Source organism: Ornithorhynchus anatinus, chromosome X4 (genome assembly GCF_004115215.2).
Source record: "Ornithorhynchus anatinus isolate Pmale09 chromosome X4, mOrnAna1.pri.v4, whole genome shotgun sequence".
Lineage (NCBI taxonomy): Eukaryota > Metazoa > Chordata > Mammalia > Monotremata > Ornithorhynchidae > Ornithorhynchus > Ornithorhynchus anatinus.
The window spans coordinates 4,540,957-4,564,466 of record NC_041752.1 but is presented as its reverse complement, the minus strand read 5'-3'; the positions used below and the strand labels follow the sequence as shown (position 1 = coordinate 4,564,466).

The following is a 23,510-nucleotide window of genomic DNA, read 5'->3' as shown; positions in this document are numbered from 1 at the left end:
ACAGGTGGCGGAGTGGGCATTCGAACCCATGACCTCTGACTCCCAAGCCCGGGCTCTTGGCACTGAGCCGCGCTGCTGCTTCAGAATCGCCCCCTGCCCCGTCCGTGAGCTCGTTGCGGGCAGGGGATGTGCCTGGGCTGAGATGTGCCTGCTCCGGGCGAGGGGTGGGGGCTGTGAGCCCATGGGTGGAGAGGTGGGACCGCCTGCTCTCTGCCTAGGATGGGGGGCTGTGTGTCCGGGGGTGGAGGGGTGGGGGGTTCCCTCCACGTGCCCATGGAGTACAAAGGCCCGAAGGAGAGCAGAACAGATCTGTATTCTCCCGGTTGGGGTGGTGAAGGGGAGCTGGGGGTGGGGGGGGGTGTTAGAAAGTGCACCCCGATATAAAGTGCTCCCCATTACAGAGTACAGAAGGGTCCAGTGTCGTGTCTCTTGTGTCGGCGGACTCCTTGGATGAGGATGCCCGGGGCCCAGGCGAAGCGGGAGGACCTGCGCGTCTCCCTCACCGTGTAAGCCCCCGGGCCGGGGGTCGAGCCTGCGGGACGGAAGCGGGGGGCTCAGACCCTCCCCACCACCCTCCCTGCTGGCCCCCCGCATTCCCAGAACCCTGGGGCACACGGCCGCCCCCTCACCTCGCCCCGGGCTGGAAGTCGCCTCACCTGAGCCGGCCCAGGCCAGGCCTCCCCGGGAGCAGAGGTTCATGGAGAAGGTCGGCGGGCGGGTTTGCAGGTACCGAAAGCCGGGGTCCACGTTATACACGTTGGGGCCGGGCACGGACTCTGCCGGGGAAGGGGCAGGGGTGGGGCGGGCGGGTGGGGTGGCTGGGGACGGGGGCGTGCAGGGAGGGTGATGCGGAGAGGGGCACCGGGGGCTGGGAGGAGGAGGAAAGGGCGAGTGGGATGGGGAGGGTGGGGAGAGTCTGGGAGGAAAGATGACGGGGGGGTGGCGGGGAAGACCGCGGCCCTCACCGGGAGGGAGGGGCGGTAGCCGCTGGCCAAAGCTGAAGCCCAGGGGCTGGGCTTGGTTAGGCCGCTGGGAGTCCAGGCCGGACAAGTGGGTGTAGCGAACCGGGGGTGGCCGCTGTGGGCAGAGGAGAAGGACCTCAGGCTCGAGTCGGGCCCGACCTGCCGGGGAAGAGGCCGGAGGCCGCAGAGGGGCAGCCCACCCGGCCGCCCCCACACTCCCACGCACTCCCACACAAGCAGCGTAGCCTTGTGGCTAGAGCCCCGGCCTGGGAGTCAGGAGGATCTGGGTCCTGATCCCGGCTCTGCCCCTTGTCTGCTGTGTGACCTTGGGCCAGTCACTTCACTTCTCTAGGCCTCAGTGCCCTCCTCTGGAAAATGGGATGAAGACTGGGAGCCGAATGAGGGACAGGGGCTGGTTCCAACCCGATTACTTTGTGTGAACCCCCGCGCTTAGAACGGTGCCGGGTACGTAGTGAACACTTCATGCCATAAAAAACACCACAGGCACACATGCCAGCCTGCAGTGGACCGACCAGGGCAACCACCTCTGAGGACCTGAGACCGAGGGCAGAGTTGCTGGGATGGGCGAGGAAGCCGAGTAGCCCTGGGCAATGGGTGGGCCGAGGGTGGGCCTTACTCTCGAGCAGCGGGGAGCCCCACCTCCCTCCCCCCGGGGTCCAAGGGGCCAGCGCTGACCCTCCTGGCCGCCCGGGTCCGGGGCAGATCGCCGGGTGGCCGCCCTCGGGATCCCGGGGGGCAGAGCCGGAGCGGGCAGGGCTGTCGCGGCTTACCCGGTTCTCGGCATCGAAGTTCACCTTGTGAGTGAAGGGACTCTTGTTTTGGCACCAAAAAGAGTGCCGGGCCCTGTGCCCGCCGCCATCTGGGGGAGCAGAGCGGGGGCCGGCCTGGAGTGGAGGGAGCCCCGGGCCCGAGGCCACCCCAGGACTAGCCTCGGGACTGCCCCCCTCGGCCTGGGCCCACGGGGGTGGCGCTGGGGGAGCGACCCACCCTGGCAGAACCTCCCCCCCAGTTCTGCCCCTGCTCCGAAACCTGCCCCCCCACACCTCCACATCCGGGTGGCACTCCCTCTGGCCCCCTTCCCGCTGGCGGCCCCCTTCCCGCTGGCAGCCCCCTCCCCACCCCGGGTGAGGAAGCCCCTCCTTCCAGCGGAGTGTCAGAGGGCAGCCGAGGACGGGGCAGCAGGCCCAGAGCTGGAAGTCGAGGCCCCGCTTCCGGCCGCTTGGCCGGGAACAAGGGCGCCTGGCCGGAGGGGCACCGGTGGCTGCCGGGCCCGAGGGGGTGGTGGGGATGCGGGGGCTTCCCCGGTACCTCTGGGGAGCTTCCTGGGCCTGGAGGCGCGGGGCTTCTGGGGTCCCGCCGCCGCTCCCCGATTTCCGCCCAGAGACGGGTAGTGAGCCGGGCCCGGCGCCTCGAGGTCCGTGAGCAGTGGAGGACGGCACTCCAAGGCTTCCCGGAAGGCTGAGGGAAGGCAGAATCATAAAAGGAAAAATTGTGCTGTTTATTAAGCTTTTACCGTGTGCCAGGCTGGGGGTGTAGATAGAGGGTAATCGGGTTAGACGCAGCGTCCCACATGGGGCTCACAGTCTTCGTCCCCATTTTGTAGGATGAGATTACAGAGGCCCAGAGAAGCTCGCTGTGGGCAGGGAATATGTCTGTTTATTGTTATCTTGCAGTCTCCTAAGCGCTTAGTACAGTGCTTTGCACAGAGTAAGCGCTCCATAAGGAGGATTGAACGAATAATGATGATAATCATGGTATTGGTTAAGCACCTACTCTGTGCCGGACACTGTTCTAAGCGCTAGGGTGGATACAAGCGAATAATAATAATTATTATAGCATTTGATGAGCGTTTACTATGTGCCAAGCACTGTTCTAAGTGCTGTGGTAGATACAAAGTAATCAGGTTGTCCCACGTGGGGCAAATGGGGACTGAAATGTGAGCCCCACATGGGTCGACCTTTTACCCTGTATCTACCCCCGTGCTTAGAACAGTGCTTGGCACAAAGTAAGTGCTTTATTATTATTATTATAATTACTCACTGAGTTGTGGTCTGGGCTGGGCCCTCAGGGAATTCCACTTCTGGCAGTAGTCAAGCACTGGACACTTGGAGCCCACGCTCAGACTTGGGGCCGGCAGAGCTAAGGGACTATCAGCGGCTCCCAGCCGGGGCCTGTGAGGGGGTGGGGTGGGGAGGAGGTGGGACAGACAGACAGACAGAGATAGCAATGTTGATGATGATCGCGTGGAGACATGGCGGCACCTGCTGGATCAATCATTCAGTTAATCAATCCAACTGCTGTGTGACCTTGGGTAAGTCACTTCACTTTTCTGGGCCTCAGTTCCCTCATCTGAAAAACGGGGATTGAGACCGGGAGCCCCTCGTGGGACGGGGACTGTGTCCAACCCGATTATTATTATTAATGCTTACTGAGTTGTTGCCTGTCTTCTTATTTGGTTTTGTTGTCCGTCTCCCCGATTCTAGGCTGCGAGCCCGTTGTTGGGTAGCGATTGTCTCTGTGTGTTGCCCAATTGTCCATTCCAATCGCTTAGTACAGCGCTCTGCACATAGTAAGCGCTCAATAAATACGGTTGAATGAATGAATGAAAGGAGGAGAACCAAGAGAGGACGGTGTCAGGAAAGCGACGGCGTCAGGAAAGCCGCAACTGGATAACGTTTGCGGGAGAAGGGGGCGGTCCACAGTGTCGGAGGCAGCTGAGAGGTCGAGGAGGATTAGGGTGGAGTAGAGGCCGTTGGATTTGGCAAAAAGGAGATGATCTTTGGGACTTTTGGGAGGGCGTGAAGGGGACGGAAGCCAGATTGGAGTGGGTCAAGGCGAGAATTGGTTCCTCTGTTCTCTCCAAGCTGCTCCAGGTCCCGACCGACCAAGACCCCCTCCCTGCCCCTTCTCCATCCGGAGGCCACCTCCGGCGGTAAGGCGGGTGGCCCTCGCCCCCAGCCCGGAGTCGCAGCCGAGGCCCTCACCTGCAGGGTCGAAAATGGGGCTCCCTCCCATATTTCCAGTGCTGTCCTCCATTTATGTAATAATTTGCCAAAAACTTGACAACTTTCTGATCGAAATTCATCAGGTGCGGAAAGACGAGGCCCCCCCCCAGGTGGGCCAGCCCACGGGAGGGACAGGGGAACGAGTGTTCTTTGCTTTGTGACATCACAAGGAGCCCCCAGGGCGCTCCGGGCCAATCGCTGAGAGTCTTTCAGTCAACCAATCCTATTTACTGAGCGCTTACTGTGCACAGAGCACTGTACTAAGCGCTTGGGAACAATAAACGGACACGTTCCCTGCCCACAACGAGCTTAAAGTCTAGAGGGGGAGACAGACATTAACAGAAATAAAATACAAAGTGGTGTGGGGCTGGGAGGGGGGGATGGACGAAGGCAGCGAGTCGGGGCGATGCGGAAGGGAGGGAGAGAAGAGGAAAGGAGGGATTAGTCTGGGAAGGCCTCTTGGAGGAGATGGGCCTTCAGTAAAGCACCGAAGGGGGAGAGAATCATTGTCGAGGAGGGAGGGCGTTCCAGGCCAGAGGCGGGAAGTGGGCGAGAGGTCGGAGGCGAGATAGACGAGATGGAGAAGGTTGGCATTAGAGGAGCGAAGCGGGTGGGCCGGGTTGGAGTAGGAGAGGAGCGAGATGGAGTGTGAGTCCGAGTTGGTGAGTGGGTGAGGTGAGGAGAGGCAAGGAGGTCAGTGGAGTTGGGGAGCGATTAAAGACGGGTGGCGGAAGGGTCATCGGGAACATCTCTGTGGATAGTGAAGTCTCCAAGGATCAGTGTAGGCGCGGAGAGAGGAGGAGTGTGAGAAAGGGATCAAAATGGTTAAAGAAGTTGGAGGTGGGACCGGGGGGCGGTAGAAGAATCCGGAGGGGTTGGTAGAGGTGGACGATATGGGCTTCAGAGGAGGGGAAAGAAAGGAAAAGGGGAGGATACAAGATAATCGGGTTGGACATGGTCCCTGTCCCCCGGGGGGCTCACGGTCTTCATCCCCATTTTACAGAGGAGGCCCAGAGAAGTGAAGCGACTTGCCGGAGGTCACACAGCGGATGCACGGTGGAGCCGGGATTAGAACCAAGGTCCCCAGCTAAGGGCTCTCTGAGCCGTCAGCTCGTTGTGGACAGGGAATGTGTCCATTATATAGCGTACTCTCCCAAGGGCTTAGTACAGTGCTCTGCGCCCAGTGAGTGCTCAATAAATACCATTGATTGGTTGATGGATTAATTGAGGAGGACCCCCCCGCTCCGAGAACCCAGCGTCCTCTCCGGGGACCACCCTTCCGAAGGGGTGTGGAAAGAGAAGCACTTGGGGATTTGAGAAGAAGTATAGTCTAGCGGGATAGAGCACAGGCCTTGGAGTCAGAAAGACCTGGGTTCAAATTCTGACTGCCACTCGTCTACTGTGTTTAACCTTGGGTGGGTCTCTTCATTTTTCTGGGCCTCAGTTCCCTCATCTGTAAAATGGAGATGAATACCGTGAGCCCCACGGGAGACAACCTGATTACCTTGTATCCACTCCAGAGCTTGGAACAGTGCGCGGCCCACAGTAAGCGCTTAGCTAATACCGTTGTTATTATTCACCTCTGAAATCAATCAACCAATCAGTGGTATTTATTGAGAGTTTACCACATTCGGATCGCTATAATAAGCGCTTGGGAGAGTTCAATACAACAGAATTAGTTGTCACGTTCCCTGCCTGTAACCAGCTTAGAGAGTAAGCGCTCGATGAATATGATTACTGATAACGAAATGGAGATTTTTAATGCCTCCCCCATGGGACAAGAACTGGGTCCAGTCTATCTCGTATCCCCCCCCAGCTCTTAGCGTTATGCCCGGCACAAAGTGAGCGCTTAACGGATATCGCCGTTATTATTGCTATTAGGCTGAAGGAGTGTGGCCTGGGACACGGACGTGACTATCCTCCTCATTCTTTCATTCATTCAGGCAGTCGTATTTATTGAGCGCTGACTGTGTGCGAAGCCCTGTACTAAGCGCTTGGGAGCTTCCAAGGGCTGGGGTGACTGAATCAGAGTGATCGTAGCTGAATGATCCCCAGGGCGGGCTGGGGGAGAGTTTCTCTCAGATGCACCTCCACCTCGAGCGGGGGCCAGGGCTCCTGGCAGGGGCCGAGGAGGGGTCGGCCGGTCCAGGAAAAGGGCAGTTCTGGCCTCACAGACCCCTTTCACAATCGTTGTCATGGAGATGGGTCTCCCGGTGAGGCAGGGGTAGAGGTGGGAGGCCACGAGGAGGCCAGGGCAGAGCTGGGGCCGGCAGAGAAGGCCTGGGGACCACCATGACAACAGCGCGGATTCACCATCTCCTCAACCCGGAGCCTCACTACATCCCGGGGTGAGAAGGACCCTGGAGAAGGGAGGCAGGGAGGAGGCTGAGGCCCGAGGGCAGGGGAGGAGGGTCCCAGACAAGGGAGGCAGGGAAGAGCTTGAGACTCGAGGGGTAGGGAAGTCTCTAGAGAAGGGAGGCAGGGAGGAGGTTGAGGCCTGAGGGGTGAGAAGGACCCTGGAGAAGGGAGGCAGGGGGGACGTTGAGGCCCAGAGGGCTGGGGAGGGACCCAGACAAGGAAGGCAGGGAAGAGGTTGAGGCTCCAGGGGTAGGGAAGTCTCCGAAGAAGGGAGGCAGGGAGGAGGTTGGAGGCCTGAGGCTTGAGAAGGACTGGGCTCCTAAAAGATACCACAATAATTATTATTATTGGTATCTACCCCAGAGTTTAGTACAGTGCGGAGCACATAATAAGCACTTAATAAATACCACAGTCATTACTGAAAGTTTCACACCTGTTTAATTGAAGAATATAACTCCATCACCCACCCACCCACCCAAGACCCAGACACGTTTTGCCTCTTGGCCTTCGACTGTCCCACATGGGATAATAATAATAATAATACTAATGATGCTATTTGTTAAGCGCTTCCTATGTGCCAAGCACTGTTCTCAGCACTGCAGTAGGTACAGGGTAATCAGGTTGTCTCACGTGGGGCTTACATTTTTAATCCCCATTTTACAGATGAGGGAACTGAGGCACTCCTGCCCCTCCCCTTCCTGACGTGCCCCCTTTCTCTCTCCTCGCCCCCCGACAGCTACACTGGCTTCTACCCCCAGCTTCACTACCAGCTGGGGCAGACCTACGGAAAGACCACAGCCAGGCTGCTGGCCGACCCTATGGGATCAAAGAAATCCTGCACCTTGCTCTCGCCGCTCACCGCACCCAAATTCACCGAAGACTTGAGCAAGGAGAAGCGCCCGGACCCTCGGGACACGGATCTGCACCAGGCCTACATCCCCCATTACACCGGTGGGGGAGCCAGTCTTGATCCGCTGCCATTTATAATAATAATAATGCTATTTGATAAGCGCTTACTGTGTTCCAGGCGACTGCAGCAAGCGCTGGGGTGGATTCAAGGAAATCGGGTTGGATTCACCGTCTCCATCCCCATTTTCCAGATGAGGGGACTGAGGCCCAGAGAAGCGAAGGGACTGGCCCCAGGTCACACGGCAGACACGTGGCGGAGCCGGGATGAGAACCCAGGTCCTTCTGTCTCCCAGGCCTGGCTCTATCCACTGAGGACATGCTGCTTCCCCACTAAAAAAACCCTTAAAAAATGGGGATTAAGAGTTCGAGCCCAATGTGGGACAGGGACTGTGTCCAACCCGCTTAACTTGTGCTTGGCACGTAGTAAGCGCTTAATGAATACCATCATTATTATTATCATTATTACTATCCCAGCGCTTAGAACAGTGCTCGGCACATAGTAAGCACTTACCAAGTACCATAATTATTATTCTCTAACTCTCTCAGACGAGACAGCGCCTCTGTCCCACAAGTTAAAGGGAAGAGAGAACAAGGATTTCATCCCCATTTGACAGACGAGGAAACGGGCGGGTGTCGGGACGGATCGGAGCCGCCCAAACCCTTCCCGGGAGCGCGTGAGAGGAGAAGCGATTCGTCCACCAGGCAAGCGGCGGGGCCAGGAATGGGGGCTCCGATTCCGGCTCTGCCCCTCGTCTGCTTTGTGACGTTGGGTGAGTCACTTCACTTCTCCGTGCCTCAGTTCCCTCATCTGTAAAATGGGGATTAAGAGTGTGAGCCCCCTGGGGGACAGGGACTGTGTCCAACCTGATTAACTTGTATCTACCTCGGCGCTCAGAACAGTGCTCGGCGCGTGGCAGGGGTTGAACGAACACCGTGATTATAGTTATCGTTGTTATAATCGTCTCCGGGGCCTCCTGAACCGGGTCTCTTCTCTCACTCTGTCCCTCCCCAGGGTTCAAACCTCACAAGGACTTCTGGGTGGCAGGGCGCTATTCCCCGCTGAGGATGGCACCGCAGTGCAGGATGGGGGCTACCTGGCACCTGCCGTCGACGGACATCATGCCCTACCCGCCCTTTCCTCCCTGCCCCCCGGGCCGTCTGGAAGAGCCCAGCGCCCTCGGCCACCCGGGCTTCAGGCTGGCCTGGGGAGAAGCAGCTTGGAAGAGACCCGCCCTCCCACCCGCGTTCCCTAGCCCGCCTCAGGTACGCACAGCCGGGTGGCGGGTTCCCCTGAAGCCCCCGGGCCGCGACCTCCGACCCTCTGCCCCCCGAGCCCTTGACCTCTGCCTCCCCCGACCCCCGGCAGGCTAGACTGCCCACGCCCCGTTACTGAAGGCCCGTCTCCTCCAAGAGGCCTTCCCTGACTCAGCCCTGACTCGCTCCCTTTCTTCATCCCCTCCTCCCAACCCCACACCACTTACGTCCCTCTCTGTCATTTCTTACTTTCTATTAGTGTCCGTCTCTCCCTCTAATAATAATAATGATGATGATGGTATTTGTTAATCACTTACTGTGTGCCGGGCACTTTACTAAGCGCTGGGGTAGATACAAGGAAATCAGGTTGGACACGGTCCCTGTCCCATGTGGGGCTCACCATCTCGATCTCCGTTTTACCAACGAGGCGCAGAGAAGTCGAGTGACTTGCCCGAGGTCACCCAGCAGGCCAGTGGCGGAGCCGGGACTAGAACCCAGGAGCTTCTGACTCCCAGCCCGGGCTCCAGCCACTACGCCTTGCTCCTGCTCTGGACTCTCAGCTCATCGTGGGCAGGGAACGTGTCTGTTTATTGTCGTGTTGTCCTCTCCCAAGTGCTTAGTACAGTGTTCTGCACCCAGTAAGCGCTCACTCAATATGATTGACTGACCAACTGACCCTCTACCCCTCTGGGAGGAAAAGGGCTCACACTCTGGGACTCAATCAGTGACATTTATTTACTTATTTTTTTATGGTATTTGTTGATAATAATAATAATCATCATCATTAATGGTGATGGTATTTATTAAGCGCTTACTATGTGTCAAGCACTGTTCTAAGCACTGGGGGAGATACAAGATAATCAGGATATCCCACATGGGGCTCACAGCCTTAAATCCCAACATAAAGACGAGGTAACTGAGGCCCAGAGAATTGAAGTGACCTCCCCAAGGTCACACAGCTGACAAGTGGAAGAGCCGGGATTAGAACCCACGTCCTCCGACTCCCAAGCCCGGGCTCTTTCCACTGAGCCGCGCTGCTTCTCGCTGTGTTCCAGGCACCGTACTAAGCCCTGGGGTAGATAGGAGCTGATCAGATTGGACACAGACCTGTTTCGTGGGGGCCTCACAGTCTCAAACCCCATTTTACGGAGGAGGGAACCGAGGCCCAAAGTGAAGCGACCGGTCACACGGCAGATAGGTGGCGGAGAAGGGATTAGAACCCAGGTCCTTCTGACTCCCAGGCCCGGGCTCTACCCTCTAGGCCGTGCCGCTTCCCAGAGGATAGTGCCGGAGGGGCAGTAGTCCCAGAGGATGTTGGAAAAGTGCTTGCCCTTCCCGCCGTCGTCATTTTCTCTCCCCTACCCGCCCCCACTCACCACCTCTGAACCCACCCCCAGCTTTTCCCGGTCTCCCCGACTTGGCCGACGCTTCCCTCCGCCTTTCCCCCACCCCGTCCTGGAGCTCCCCTCGCCACCCGCCTTGACGCCCGGCCTCTAGTTCCAGCATTTCCGGCGGGATGAATATCCCATCTGGAGCCCTCGGGCGGAATCCATGGACATCAGCAAGTTTGAAAGGCTTCCCAAACTGGACGTGCCCAACCTGATCCAGCGCAAAGCCATCTCAGGTGGGTGACCCAAAGCTAATTGTAAAAATAATTATCCTTAGTATTGTTATTACGCTATGTGTTAAGCGCTCACTGCGGGCCAAACACTGTTCTAAGCGCTGGGGTGGACACAGGCTAATCAGGTTGGACTCCATCCGTGTCCCACGGGGGCTCACAGTCTGACTCCATTTTTACAGATGAAGTCGCTGAGGCACAGAGAAGTCCAGTGACTTGCCCCAGGTCACACAGCAGACAGGGAGAGCCTGGAATAGAACCCAGGTCCTTCTACCTCCCAGGCCCGGGCTCTACGTTGCCTCCGCACCACAGTAAGCGCTCAGCAAATGCGATTGGGAGGTAGACACGTTTCCGGCCCACGAGGAAGTTACGGTCTAGAGAGGGAGACGGACGTTAATATGGATAATCGTCTCCGTTGCTCCCGTGGCCAACCCCGCCCGCCGGAACGGCGAGCTGAAAGGAAGGCCTCACCGTCCGGTCTCCCGGCATCTTCTCTGCTGCCGCCGGGCAGGCCATTCCCCATCCAGGTGCCCAAATCCCCCGGGGACCCACCGGCTCCTCCGTTGGATGGTATTTACCGAGCGCTGACCGCGAGTCCTCGGAGAGCCCTCTCAAACCAGACTCCGAGAGGCCAGCCCGGAGGGGATGGGGTCCCGGGGATTCCCGGGAGTCTCCCCACCCCCAGTCCGGCCCTCTGAGGGAATCCCCAAGATGGTCGCCCGCTCGGGGTGGTTTAAAGCTCCTCCAAATGGAGGGCGAGTTCCCAGGGGGGGTGGACCGAGCCGTGAGTCAGGAGGACGGGTGGAAGCTGCTGAGTGGGTGGAACGCGGAGGTTCCCAGCCCTGACTAAGGCTGACGAGCTCACTCTCTCCCTTGCCCAGCCCTGGGGCCAGGGTGGGCGGCCTCCATTTTCCTAGAGAGGCAACGGGCGGCCCGGTCCCTGCCCTCTGCCTTGACGCTTCGCGGCCCCGACGGAAAAGACCCGTCTGCGGCCGGACAGGGAAACGGGAATTTGGGACCCCTAAGAATCTCTCTCCTTGTTCTTCGGGAGGAGCAGGGTGGCCTAATGGAAGGCGCACGGGCCCACGAGCCAGGGGACCTCGGTTCTAATCCCGGCTGTGCCACTTTTTAAAACAAATTTTTTTAGGGTATTTCTTAAGCGCTTCCCGTGTGCCGGGCACTGTATTAAATGCTGGGGTGGGACGTGGTCCCTGTCCCACGTGGGGCTCGCAATCTTCATCTCCATTTTACAGATGAGGGAACCGAGGCCCAGAGGAGAACAGCGACTTGCCCGAGGTCACACAGCAGTCAAGTGGCAGAGCCGAGATTAAAACCCATGCTTTTAGAACCTCCGAGACTGTGAGCCCATTGTGAGCAGTGACGGTCTCTCTTTATTTGCTGTATTATACTTTCCAAGCGCTTAGTACAGTGCTCTGCACACAGTAAGCGCTCGATAAATACGAATGAATGAATGAATGATCATTATTATCATGAAGGGGGAGGGAGCTCCAGACCGGAGGGAGGACGCGGGCAAGGGGTCGTCGGCGAGAGGCCGAGTGAGGAAGTTGGCGTTAGAAGAAGAACGCCAACTCGTGCTCCCTGACACAGAGGCCAGGAAGGGTGGGGTAGAAAAACCATCGTCTACGAGGAAATCCCAACCCCGGGTGAGTTGGGAAACTTACCCCGGAGCGGTGGACACGGGCCCGCCATCCGCCACGGAGACGGAGCCTCTTCCCGGCCGGGCTCGGCCCAGGCCTCCGGGCCGTCTGGGAGTTTGGGGTGGGGGGTGACGACGCTCACCCGGCTCTGTCTTCCCACCCAGGGTATTCCGGCTTTATACCCCGGTTCACCTGGATCATGGGGGTGAATTATCAGCAGGGGGTCAAAGAGGCAATGGATGAGTTTGACAAAAACCAGGTAAAAATCAGACCACCCCCCTCCTCGGGCCCGCGGGGGGAGACGTCGGAGGGCTCGCCAGCGTTGATTTCCCCCCCCCCGGGTTATTCGTGGTGTTTTTTAAGCGCTTACTATGTCCCGCGTGGCCCAGAGAGTGGGCCCGGGAGTCAGAAGGATCTGGGTTCTAATAGCGCTCAGTAATAATAATGATGGTATTTGTTAAGCCCTGTGCCAAACACTGTTCTAAGCGCCGGGGGAGATACGAGGTCAGCAGGTTGTCCCGCGTGGGGCTCACAGTCTTACATTGGTGCCTTGCATATAAGAATAATAATAATAATGATGATGGTATTTGTTAAGCGCTTACTGTGTGCCAAGCACTGCTTTAAGCGCTGGGGGAGATACCAGCTAATCCAGCGCTTGGTACATAGTAAATCCTTAGCAAATAATAATAGTGATGGTATTTGTTAAGCACTCACTATGTTTCAAGCGCATAAAAGAGCCCAGAAAGAAAACCGGATTTATGGGGAGGCATCGGAGTGTCGGAGCTGAAGTGATCGAGGAATAACGATGGCGTATGTTAAGCGCTTACTATGTGTCCCGCACTGTTCTAAGCGCTGGGGTAGATACCAGCTAATCGAGTTGGACACAGCCCCTGTCCCACATGGGGCTCCCAGTCTAATCCCCATTTTCCAGATGAGGTAACCAAGGCCCGGAGAATGATAATAATAATAATGATGGTCCTTGTTAAGCGCTTACTATGTGCCAAGCTCTGTTCTAAGCGCTGGAGTAGATACAGGGTAATCAGGTTGTCCCCCGTGGGGCTCACGGTCTTCGTCCCCATTTTCCAGATGAGGGAACCGAGGCCCAGAGAAGCGAAGTGACTTGTCCGAGGTCCCACGGCCGCAGACGAGTGGCGGAGCGGGGATGAGGACCCAGGTCGTTCTGACTCCCAGGCCGGAGCTCTACCCACTAGGCCACCCGTGAGGGGAAGGAGTCTGGGAGGAGGGGTGGGGTTTGGGGTGGGGGAGAGCGGAGAGGCCATTTGGGGGCAGGGAGGGCGAGGAAGGAGGCCCAGGTGCCTGCGATAAGCAGAAGTGTTTGGCAGAAGAAGAAAGGAAGAGGGTGCGGAGCGCGATAAAATGCAGTGAGAAGGACGAGGGCGGGAGAGTCCCCTTGCTCTAGGGACCTCAAAAAATTAAAAATGACGGCATTTATTAAACACGACAAAGCGGGTAGAGCCCGGGTCTGGCAGTCAGAAGGTCCTGGGTTCTAATCCCGGCTCCGCCACTCATCTGCGGGGTGGCCTCGGGCAAGTCGCTTCACTTCTCTGGGCCTCAGTTCCCTCGTCTGGAAAATGGGGATGGAGACGGTGAGGCCCGGGTGGGACGGGGACTGGGTCCAACCCGATCTGCTTTTATCCACCCTAGCGCTAAAGACAGGGCCTGGCACATAGTTAGTGCTTAACAAATACCATAATTACTGCTACACAGGCTTGGGAGTCAGAGGTTGTGGGTTCCAATCCAGGCTCCACCACTTGTCAGCTGGGTGACTTTGGGCAAGTCACTTAATAATAATAATGTTGGTATTTGTTAAGTGCTTATTATGTGCCGAGCACTGTTCTAAGCGCTGGGGTAGACATAGGGGAATCGGGTTGTCCCACGTGGGGCTCACAGTCTTAATCCCCATTTTACAGATGAGGGAACTGAGGCACAGAGAAGTGAAGTGACTTGCCCACAGTCACACAGCCGACAAGTGGCAGAGCTGGGATTCGAACTCATGAGCCCTGACTCCAAAGCCCGTGCTCTTGCCACTGAGCCACGCTGCTTCTCAGTTCCCTCATCTGTAAAATGGGGATGAAGACTGAGAGCCCCACAGGGGACAACCTGATCACCTTGTGTCTCCCTCAGCGCTTAGAACAGGGCTTGGCACAGCGTAAGCGCTTAACAAATACCATCATTATTATGCACGGGCGGGAAATGCAAAATGTTTTAAGAAGCGGCGGAAGGGTCCCAGAAGCTTGATCTGATCAAAAGTCCTCCTAGAGGCCTTCCCTGATTCATCTCAAATTAGTATTACGATTATTATTATATGGGAATTAATTTATTCACTCAATCGTATTTAATGAGCACTTTCCGTGTGCAAAGCACTGTACTAAGCGCTTGAGAGTACAATATAATAATCGAGAGACATTCCCTGCCCTCAGCGAGCTTACGGTCTGGAGGGGATTTAAAACCTCCATTTTAAGCCTGTGAGGCCCTCTGCGTCCACCCTAACGTGAATCCACCCCAGCGTTTAGGACAATACTTGGCATATGGTAAGCGCTTAAGGAGTCTCGTACTTATCGTTGTAAATAAGTTAAGAAATTAAGAATGAAGAAATATTTCTCTGTCCTTTCAGCATAAGGTAAGAAGCCCTGTCTGTGCCCTGGGAGAGAGATTTCCCGATACTCACTGGCCAAACACCAAGATCTTCACCAGCATGGGAATGATGCCTTTCTACACGGGATTCATACCGAGTACGTGCAATGATTACGGTACTGAATAGTTGTGGTACTTGTTAAGCGCTTCCCATGTGCCGAGCACTGTCCTAAGCGCTCGTGTTAGTAGGACACGGTCCCTGTCCCACGTGGGGCCCACCGCCTTAATCCCCATTTTCCAGGAGAGGTCACTGAGGCCCAGTGAAGTGACTTGCCCAAGGGTCACCCAGCGGACGTAGGGTGGAGCCGGGATTAGGACCCAGGTCCTTCTAATTCCAGGGCCTGGGCTCTAGCCACTGGGCCACGCTGCCTCTCGCGTATTCCGGCTAACATCTTCTCTTCTTTTGCAAGGTTTCCTAGCTCCCTCTGGGAAGGGATTAACTCCTTTAATAATCATAAGGATGGTATTAGTTAAGCGCTCGCTATGTGCCAAGCACTGTTCTAAACGCTGGGGGAGATACAAGGTCATCAGGTTGTCCCACTTGGGGCTCACACTTTTAATCCCCATTTTCCAGATGAGGTCACTGAGGCCCAGAGAACTGAAGGGACTTTCCCAAGGCCACACAGCAGGCAAGCGGCAGAGTCGGAATTAGAACCCACGTCCTCTGACTCCCAACCCCGGGCTCTTTCCACTAAGCCACGCTCCTTTCTACTGGGACTCTCCCCGAGCACTTAGTACAGTTCCCTGCCCACAGTAAGCATTCAGTAAATATGAGGGCTTCATTACCCACATTAAGATACGGTAGAAAAAATGAACCCGACTGAAGTCAGGAGACGAGAAATCTTCCCTCAGTTTCCCCGATTCATTTTCCCGGCACCTGGGACGTCTCCATTTTTTAATAAACCGACGCTCCAACCTGCTCCCTTGTTTGGCCGGGTAAGTGAGATAACGGCAACGTACGGCCGCTGGGCTCGATGGTATTTATTGAGCACTTACTACGTGCAGAGCTCTGTACTAAGCGCTTGGGAGAGGACAATTAGCGAACGCGTTCCCTGCCTATAAGAAGCTTAGGGTCCTGTGTGGAGGGGGGGAAGGTTTTTAAATGTAATTTATCAGCCCTAATTTTGAGATAGGTAAGTGGGGTGGGGCAATTAGATGTCCAAACGTGACTCGGGAGGGCTTAATCCGGGAAGGCCTCTCGGAGGAGGCGTGAGTTTAAGAATGGTTTGAAGGTGAAGGGGGTGGTGTGTGGCCTGGCCTAAGTCACGAGCGACGACACGGAGGGGCAGGGAGCAGGTGGGCCGGCTCACCTGGAGGAGATGGGCGAGGTGAGGTATTATGGTATTTAAGGGGTGCCAGGCACTGTACTAAGCGCTGGGAGAGCGGACTGCCTCGAATGCAACATGGAGGCCTGGCCCAGTGGAGAAGCGGCGTGGCTTAGTGGAAAGAGCCCGGGCTTGGGAGTCAGAGGACGTGGGTTCTAATCCCCCCTCCGCCACTTGGCAGCTGGGTGACTTGGGGCAAGTCTCTTGACTTCTCTGGGCCTCAGTGACCTCCTCTGGAAAATGGGGATGAAGACTGAGCCCCACGGGGGACAACCTGATTATCTTGTTTAAGCCCATAGTAAGTGCTTAAACGGCATCATCAAGAGGACTGCACTGCATGAGCAGCAGCATGGATAGTGGGTAGAGCGTGGGCCGGGGAGTTGAAAGGTCATGGGTTCTAATCCCCCCTCCGCCACTTGTCTACTGGGGGACCTTGGGCAAGTCACTTCACTGGGCCTCAGTTCCCTCATCTTAAAATGGGGATTGAGACAGAGAGGCAGGAGTCCAACCCCATTTGCTGGGATCCACCCCAGCGCTTAGTACAGTACCAGGCACTTAGTAAGCGCTTATCACAACTGCCCTAAAGTCAGGGCCCCAGATGAGCAACCCTAGGGAGGGTCCGGCCCAGGGTGACCCCATCGTACCCACCTGGAAAATGGTGAGCCCCATGTGGGACAGGGACTGTTTTCAACCTCATTAGCTTCTATCTATCCCAGCGCTTGGCACATAGTAAGCGCTTAACGAGTACTCATTCACTGTCATATTTATTGAGTGCTCACTATATGCAGAGCACTGTACTCATTAAACCCACACACCTCCCACTTCTAGCTGGTGGCCTTCTCCAAAACCAGCAGATGGAAATAGTCGCTCAAACTGCCCCACAAGACCCCACTGACCAACTCTACTGTCCTCTCCCAAGTGCTTAGTACAGTGCTCTGCACATAGTAAGCGCTCAATGAATACCACTGACTGATCCCAGTCTGGGGAAGGTGTTTCCACCCGCTCTTGATTCGGTCTGATGGTCTCCCAGCAACCGCGTTACAACTGGGAAGAAGTATTGCCTAGCGGAAAGAGCGCCAGCCTTGGAGTCGAGGGAACTGGGTTCCGATCCAGATGTCACCACTTACCTATGTGACCTTGGGCAAGTCACTTCTCGGGGCCTGTTTCCTCATCTGTAAGATGGGGATTCAATACCTGTCCTCCCTCCCGCTTCGACGGTGCCCCACGTGGGATGATCAACCTGCTGATCTTTTACCTACCCCAGCACTCGGAAAGGTGCTTGACGACATAGTAAGCACTCAAATCCCGTCCTTTTGGGAAGCCGCCTCAGCCTGCTAGCAATTTTGCTAAGGTTGTTAAGGTTAGTAACCCATGTAGCACGGCCGAGCGGATAAGAGTCCGGGCCTGGGAGTCGGGAGGAGCTGGGTTCTAATCCTGGCCTCACCCCTTGCTCATTCAGTCGTATTTGAGCGCTGTGTGACCTTGGCCAAGTCACTTCTGGGTCTCACATCATCTGTAAATGGAGATTAAGACATTGAACTCCATGTGCCACAGGGACTCTTTCCAACCCTGTATCTCCCCCAGCGCTTAGAACAGTGCCTGGCACATAGTAAGCACTTAAGAAATACCATTGCCATTCAGTTGCCGAATTATACTTTCCAAGTGCTCCTAGGCCTACTAACAGCGTGTACTACCGTGCTGTGGACAGCGAGCGCTCAATAAATACAACTGAGCGAATGAGCCGTTAAAAAACACAGCCGAGGGCCGCCGGCATTAGGAACGGGCCCCCTCAACCCCCTCTAAAATGGGGATTAAGACCGAGCCCCACATGGGACCTGGACTACGACCCATCCCATCAGGTTGCAGCTACCCCAGCACTCAGTACGGTTCCAGGCCCTTGATAGACGCTTAACCCATGCCATGGGGAGGGGGAAAGAACAACAACTAATCCGGGCTCTACCCGCTCGAGCTACGTAGCGCCACAGGGGAGGGTTAAAAGGTGGCAGGAAAATCCCCTGCCAGACCCCGGCGGGGCGGGGCGAGGTCTCCCGGGATGTCACCTCCCAGGTCCCGGCCCCGCTAACGGGCCAGGCCTTTCCGTCCTTCCAGATTTACGGGACAACTTCGCTTTAACCTTCGGCAACGGCAGCCGCCTGTCCTACCGGCAAGAACGGGAGAGGCGAAACTATGCGCTATGAAAAAAAAAACGCTTTAATTGTGATGTTGTCTGTACAGCCTTGGATGGTAAAAGAACAGGAAACGGGAGGTGAGGAGAACGGGAGAGGAAGAGAGAGAGAGAAGAGAAGGAAAAAAAAAAAGAAAAGAACAGGAGGGAGGGAGAGCGCCCGGACGGGCCGAGCGGCAGGAAGACAGGTGGACGAATAAAGAGAGTCCGTACGGCTTTCCGACATAATTTACAGAGAGGCGGCGGCGGCCCCCCCCCCCCCCCCCGGGCGCCTCTTAGGCCACCTCCTCTTCCGCCTCCTCCTCGAACTCGCCCTCCTCCTCGGCCGTGGCGTCCTGGTACTGCTGGTACTCGGAGACGAGGTCGTTCATGTTGCTCTCGGCCTCGGTGAACTCCATCTCGTCCATGCCCTCGCCCGTGTACCAGTGCAGGAAGGCCTTGCGGCGGAACATGGCGGTGAACTGCTCCGAGATGCGCTTGAACAGCTCCTGGATGGCCGTGCTGTTGCCGATGAAGGTGGCGGACATCTTCAGCCCGCGGGGCGGGATGTCGCACACGGCCGTCTTGACGTTGTTGGGGATCCACTCCACGAAGTAGCTGCTGTTCTTGTTCTGCACGTTGAGCATCTGCTCGTCCACCTCCTTCATGGACATGCGGCCCCGGAAGATGGCGGCCACCGTCAGGTAGCGGCCGTGGCGGGGGTCGCAGGCGGCCATCATGTTCTTGGCGTCGAACATCTGCTGGGTCAGCTCGGGCACCGTCAGGGCCCGGTACTGCTGGCTGCCGCGGCTGGTCAGCGGGGCGAAGCCCGGCATGAAGAAGTGCAGGCGGGGGAAGGGCACCATGTTGACGGCCAGCTTGCGCAGGTCGGCGTTGAGCTGGCCGGGGAACCGCAGGCAGGTGGTGACCCCGCTCATGGTGGCCGACACCAGGTGGTTGAGGTCGCCGTAGGTGGGCGTGGTCAGCTTGAGGGTGCGGAAGCAGATGTCGTACAGGGCCTCGTTGTCGATGCAGTAGGTCTCGTCCGTGTTCTCCACCAGCTGGTGGACCGACAGGGTGGCGTTGTACGGCTCCACCACCGTGTCCGACACCTTGGGCGAGGGCACCACGCTGAAAGTGTTCATGATGCGGTCGGGGTACTCCTCGCGGATCTTGCTGATGAGCAGCGTGCCCATGCCCGAGCCGGTGCCCCCGCCCAGCGAGTGGGTCAGCTGGAAGCCCTGCAGGCAGTCGCAGCTCTCCGCCTCCTTCCGGACCACGTCCAGCACCGAGTCCACCAGCTCGGCCCCCTCCGTGTAGTGGCCCTTGGCCCAGTTGTTCCCGGCCCCGCTCTGGCCTGTGGGAGGACGGGTTGGTGAGGAAGGGAGGAGAGTCGGGGGGATTTGGGAAGCGCTCGCGACGGGCCAGGCACCGGGGCGGGGACGAGGGGAGAGGCGGGGCCTCGGTGACCTCATCTGGAAAATGGGGCTGAGCCCCACGTGGGACAACCTGATCACCTTGGATCCACCCCAGCGCTCAGAACCGGGCGAGCGCTTACCACTCTCATTATTACAAGCGCATCGGGTTGGATCCAGCCCCGTCCCACGTGGGGCTCACCGGCCCAATCCCCGTCTCACCGGTGAGGGAACCGAGGCCCAGAGCAGTGAAGCGACTGGCCCCGGGTCCCACGGCAGAAGGGCGGCGGAGTCGGGATTGGAACCCACGACCCTCTGACTCCCAGGTCTGGGTCCGAGCCACCGGGCAACGCTGCTTCCCGCTGCAGTGACACGCCCCAGTGTTGACGGCAGCCCTCCGAGGGCTCGGACCGGCCTTCTGGAGGCCGGGCTTCGGGGGCTTGTGGATCCGCAAGCCCAACGTGGGGCCAGAGGCCTCTTGGGGGCCGCCTGGACGGAGGCCGTGAGCCCCCCGTGGGACAACCTGATGACCCCGGAGCTTAAAACAGTGCTTGGCACATAGTACGCGCTTAATACCATCTTCATTACGATGCCTCGCTGTTTTCCACGAGGCAGCCGGGCGGGGGAGGTATCTCTACCCAGTGCTCGGCTCACAGTGAGTTGACGCCCCAGAAAAATTCAACTCCAAGTGCCTCTCCCCTCTTCTTTTGTCATATAAAAAAACACCCGTGTCCTCATGGAAAGAACACAAGCCTGGGAGACGGAGTGACCTTGGGTGAGTCCCTTCGCTGCTCCGCCCCTCAGTTCCCTCATCTGTAAAACGGGCATTAAGACGAAGAGTCCCCTGTGGAGACAGATCGTGTCCGACCTGATCGTCTTTTCATCTCCCTCCCTCCCCCAGCTACTGTACTTGCTTAGGACAGTTCCTGGCACATAGTAAGCGCTTAAATCCCACCACAGACAAGCAGGCACGTTATCGGTTTCTGACAGAAAAGCCTCCCCGCGAGCCCCCAGACTGTTTCCAAGCCACCCCCACCCCCAAACTGCGGAACGGACAACCCTCCTTAAAAGTAAGAGTCCGCTTACCGAAGACGAAGTTATCCGGCCTGAAGATCTGCCCGAAAGGCCCAGAGCGGACGGAGTCCATAGTCCCGGGCTCCAGGTCCACCAGCACGGCTCGGGGAACGTACTTGCCGCCTGGGGGAGGGGACGGGTGCGTCGGCGCTTAGCCCAGTGCTCGGCGCGCGGGAGGCGCTCGATAAACACGGTCGAGCGGAACAGACTCGGCAGGTCGGGGCGGGGACACGGGTCGGGGCTTCCGAGTCCGCCCCCCTCCCCCTTCGGCGCGCCCCAAGAGGGGCAGGGGCGGCCCGGGGTCCCCCCCCAATCCCCGGAGCCCCTTACCCGTGGCCTCGTTGTAGTAGACGTTGATCCGCTCCAGCTGCAGGTCGCTGTCGCCATGGTAGGTGCCCGTGGGATCGATCCCGTGCTCGTCGCTGATCACCTCCCAGAACTGCAATCAATCGAGGGGACTTAGTGAGCGCTTCCCGGCTGCGGAGCACTGCGCCGAGCGCTTGGGAGGGTCCGATGCAGCAGCAGAAATAAGGGACGCCATTTGAGCGCTTCCTGCATGCGCAGCCCTGTACTGGGAGCTTGGAAGGGCACGATCCCGAGTTAGGGGAACTACTCCCCGCCGTCTGTCGAACGCTTCCTGTGTGTGCAGCAGTGTATGAGGATTTCATTCATTCCATTATATTTACTGAGCGCTTACTGTGTGCAGAGCACTGTACTAGGCGCTAGGAAAGTACAACGCAGCAACAAAGCGACACAATCCTTGCCCACAACAGGCTCACAGTGGAGAAGGATCTTGGGAAAGCACGATTCAGAGTTGGGAAACACTTCCTGCCAGCTGCACTGTACTAAGGTGTTGGGAAAGCGCCATTCGGAGCCAGGGGACACCTTCCCTACCATTTATGGAGCACTTCCCGAGCGCCCAAGCCCTCAGTACAATGCTCTGCACACGGCAGGTGCTCAATAAATCCGACTAAAGGAATGAGTGCAGAGCACCGCGCTACCATCTTGAGAGACGTTTTCTGCCGTTTGAGCACTTCCTACGACCGAGTGGCAGGATGCACTGTGCTCTGGGGAGAGCAGGATTCGGAGTCAGGAGACACGTTTCCTGCCATCTGAGCCCTTCCCGCGTGCAGAGCACTGCGGTAAGAGAGCGGGACAGCGTGGCTCAGGGTTAGGAGACACTTCCTGCGTGCAGAGCGCTAGACCAGGAGATGGGGGGGAGCACGATTCAGAGTCAGGAGGCGCTTTGACATTTGAGTGCTTCCCGCATGCGGAGCGCTGTGCCACCATCTTGGGAGAGCGTGATTCAGAGGTGGGAGCTACGTTTCCTGCCATTTGAGCCCTCGCTGCGGGCAGGGCCCTGCGGTACGTGACTGGGGGGGGGCGGGACGGGGGGGTGAGGAGACGCGTTTTCTGCCCTTTGCGCCCTTCCTGCGTGCAGAGCAGCCTACCACCGTCTTGGCGGAGCGCGCCTCGGAGTGAAGAGACGAGTCCCCTGCCCTTTGAGCGCTTCCTGCGTGCAGCGCGCCGCGGTAGGAGATTGGGGGAGCGGGAGTCGAAGTCAGGGGACACGTTTCCTGCCGTCCTGGGGGCAGAGGGCTGGGGCGGGAGCACGTCCCTGTGTCAGCAGACGCGTTTCCTGACCTTTGAGCCCTGCGTGCACTGCAGCGGGAGACTGGGGGGGCACGAGCCAGGGGGGAGGAGACGTTTCCCCCTCCTGCGGGCAGGGCACCGCAGTGCGTGATTGGGGGAGGGGGGAGGGCACGACTGGGGGCGAGGAGACACACTGGCCGCCATCCGAGCCCTTCTGGGGTGCGGAGCGCTGCAGTGGGAGCACGACTGGGGGCGAGGAGAGACATTTGTGTCAAGGGAGGCGCGCAGAGGCCTATGGGAGGGGAGCGAGCTGCCCCCGGGCAGCTTCCAGTCGAGGCCGGGGCCCGCGCTGAGTCACGGGGGGCGGGGCCACCGCGGGCCACGCCCCCCCGAGGCCACGCCCATCTCCCCCCGCCGCGCAGGCGCACGGCCGGGCCCGCCCCGGGGCCGGGCGCACAACGGCTCTTCCCGCCCTGCCCCGCGGCCCCCGGAACCGGCCCCCGCGCCGCCATCTTCCCCCTCCCCCGCCCGTCCACCCCCGGCCGCCTCGGCCTTCCCCGCCAACCCTCCCCGTCCGGCCGCGCCGACCTTGGCGCCGATCTGGTTGCCGCACTGGCCAGCCTGCAGGTGCACGATCTCCCTCATGGCGACGGCCTCGGCGACACGGACTGCGGACGAGACGAGCGGCGACACTGGGCGCGCAGACTCCTGTAACCGCCGGCGGCGCCGCCCCTTTTATAACCGCCAGCGCCCGCCCCCTCTCGGGGCCCATTGGGCCGTCAGAACGAGGCCGCGGCTCCCATTGGCTGCCGCCGCCGTCCATCCCGCCCGCCCCGCCCGCCCCCCAGCTCCCGCCTTTTCAACCGTTCCCCCGCCCCATTGGCCGGCCGGCGCCCCTCGCCCGCCTATCGCGGCTCCCCGCCTCGCGCCGCAGTGCGGCCGCCACTGGCTGTTTCAAATGATTGATTTGCCCCGTCATTGGCTGGCCCGGCGGAGGGCCGCGACGGGGCGCCGCGATTGGCTGAGGGGAAGGGGGAGGGGGTCAGCGTCTTGGTAACCGCCGCACTGCAGCGGGCGGCGCGCGGCAGGGCGGGGGTGCGCATGCGGGCGGCGCGCGGCAGGGCGGGGTGCGCATGCGCCCGGGGGCAATGCGGGGGGGGGCCGCTGTCACGTGGGAGGGACCCCTCCCCCCCCGCCCGCTTTCGGATGATTTCGCCCAGTTTCGGAAGATTTCCCAGGATCCTCCGCTTCTAGACTGTAAGCTCGTGGCGGGCAGGGAATGCGACTTTTTATTATAATTATTATTATTATTGCAGTTCATTCAGTTGTATTTGTTGAGCGCTTACTCTGTGCAGAGGACTGTACTGAGCGCTTGGGAAGTGCAATTTAGCAACAGAGACAATTAGGGAAGCAGCGTGGCTCGGAGGTCATGGGTTCGAATCCCGGCTCTGCCACTTGGCTGGGTGTCTGTGGGCGAGTCACTTCACTGGGCCTCACTT

At 58.5% G+C, this 23,510-nt stretch overlaps 3 protein-coding genes across 4 annotated transcripts; 1 reads left to right on the top strand and 2 right to left on the bottom strand.

Moving 5' to 3' along the window:
- Positions 1–294: 294 nt before the first annotated feature.
- STPG3 (sperm-tail PG-rich repeat containing 3) lies at positions 295–4,123 on the bottom strand. Of its 2 annotated transcripts, none has more exons than XM_029054470.2 (7): positions 3,968–4,123; positions 3,024–3,154; positions 2,292–2,441; positions 1,754–1,842; positions 966–1,077; positions 630–776; positions 295–532 (listed from the first exon to the last, which is right to left on the bottom strand). In XM_029054470.2, the coding sequence occupies exons 1-7, from the start codon at positions 4,066–4,068 to the stop codon at positions 396–398; spliced, it is 867 nt and encodes a 288-aa protein (XP_028910303.1). In that variant the 5' UTR covers positions 4,069–4,123; the 3' UTR covers positions 295–395. The 2 variants fall into 2 exon arrangements, with proteins under 2 accessions (XP_028910303.1, XP_028910304.1); XM_029054471.2 differs by having other exon boundaries at positions 657–776.
- Positions 4,124–6,176: 2,053 nt separating this feature from the next.
- Positions 6,177–17,986, top strand: FAM166A (family with sequence similarity 166 member A). The gene is made up of 7 exons (XM_029054391.2): positions 6,177–6,336; positions 7,083–7,297; positions 8,268–8,518; positions 10,007–10,133; positions 11,950–12,044; positions 14,421–14,538; positions 17,875–17,986. Exons 1-7 carry the CDS (start codon positions 6,281–6,283, stop codon positions 17,961–17,963), a joined length of 951 nt encoding a protein of 316 aa, XP_028910224.1. The 5' UTR covers positions 6,177–6,280; the 3' UTR covers positions 17,964–17,986.
- TUBB4B (tubulin beta 4B class IVb) lies at positions 17,959–22,736 on the bottom strand. The gene is made up of 4 exons (XM_029054390.2): positions 22,600–22,736; positions 20,749–20,857; positions 20,431–20,541; positions 17,959–19,286 (listed from the first exon to the last, which is right to left on the bottom strand). The coding sequence occupies exons 1-4, from the start codon at positions 22,654–22,656 to the stop codon at positions 18,226–18,228; spliced, it is 1,338 nt and encodes a 445-aa protein (XP_028910223.1). The 5' UTR covers positions 22,657–22,736; the 3' UTR covers positions 17,959–18,225.
- Between the last annotated feature and the right edge of the window lie 774 nt (positions 22,737–23,510).

Bases quoted from the DNA above. Each gene is read 5' to 3' on its own strand.
- STPG3 (XM_029054470.2), bottom strand. From the start codon at position 4,068: ATGAATTTCGATCAGAAAGTTGTCAAGTTTTTGGCAAATTATTACATA. The intron at 3,155-3,967 runs GTGAGGGCCTCG...ACCCCCTCACAG, and splicing joins CCCCATTTTCGACCCTGCAG to GCCCCGGCTGGGAGCCGCTG. The intron at 533-629 runs GTGAGGGGGCGG...TCCGTCCCGCAG, and splicing joins GACTTCCAGCCCGGGGCGAG to GCTCGACCCCCGGCCCGGGG.
- FAM166A (XM_029054391.2), top strand. From the start codon at position 6,281: ATGACAACAGCGCGGATTCACCATCTCCTCAACCCGGAGCCTCACTAC. The intron at 6,337-7,082 runs GTGAGAAGGACC...GCCCCCCGACAG, and splicing joins GAGCCTCACTACATCCCGGG to CTACACTGGCTTCTACCCCC. The intron at 7,298-8,267 runs GTGGGGGAGCCA...GTCCCTCCCCAG, and splicing joins CTACATCCCCCATTACACCG to GGTTCAAACCTCACAAGGAC.
- TUBB4B (XM_029054390.2), bottom strand. From the start codon at position 22,656: ATGAGGGAGATCGTGCACCTGCAGGCTGGCCAGTGCGGCAACCAGATC. The intron at 20,858-22,599 runs GTCGGCGCGGCC...GATTGATTGCAG, and splicing joins GCAACCAGATCGGCGCCAAG to TTCTGGGAGGTGATCAGCGA. The intron at 19,287-20,430 runs GTAAGCGGACTC...GTCCTCCCACAG, and splicing joins GCCGGATAACTTCGTCTTCG to GCCAGAGCGGGGCCGGGAAC.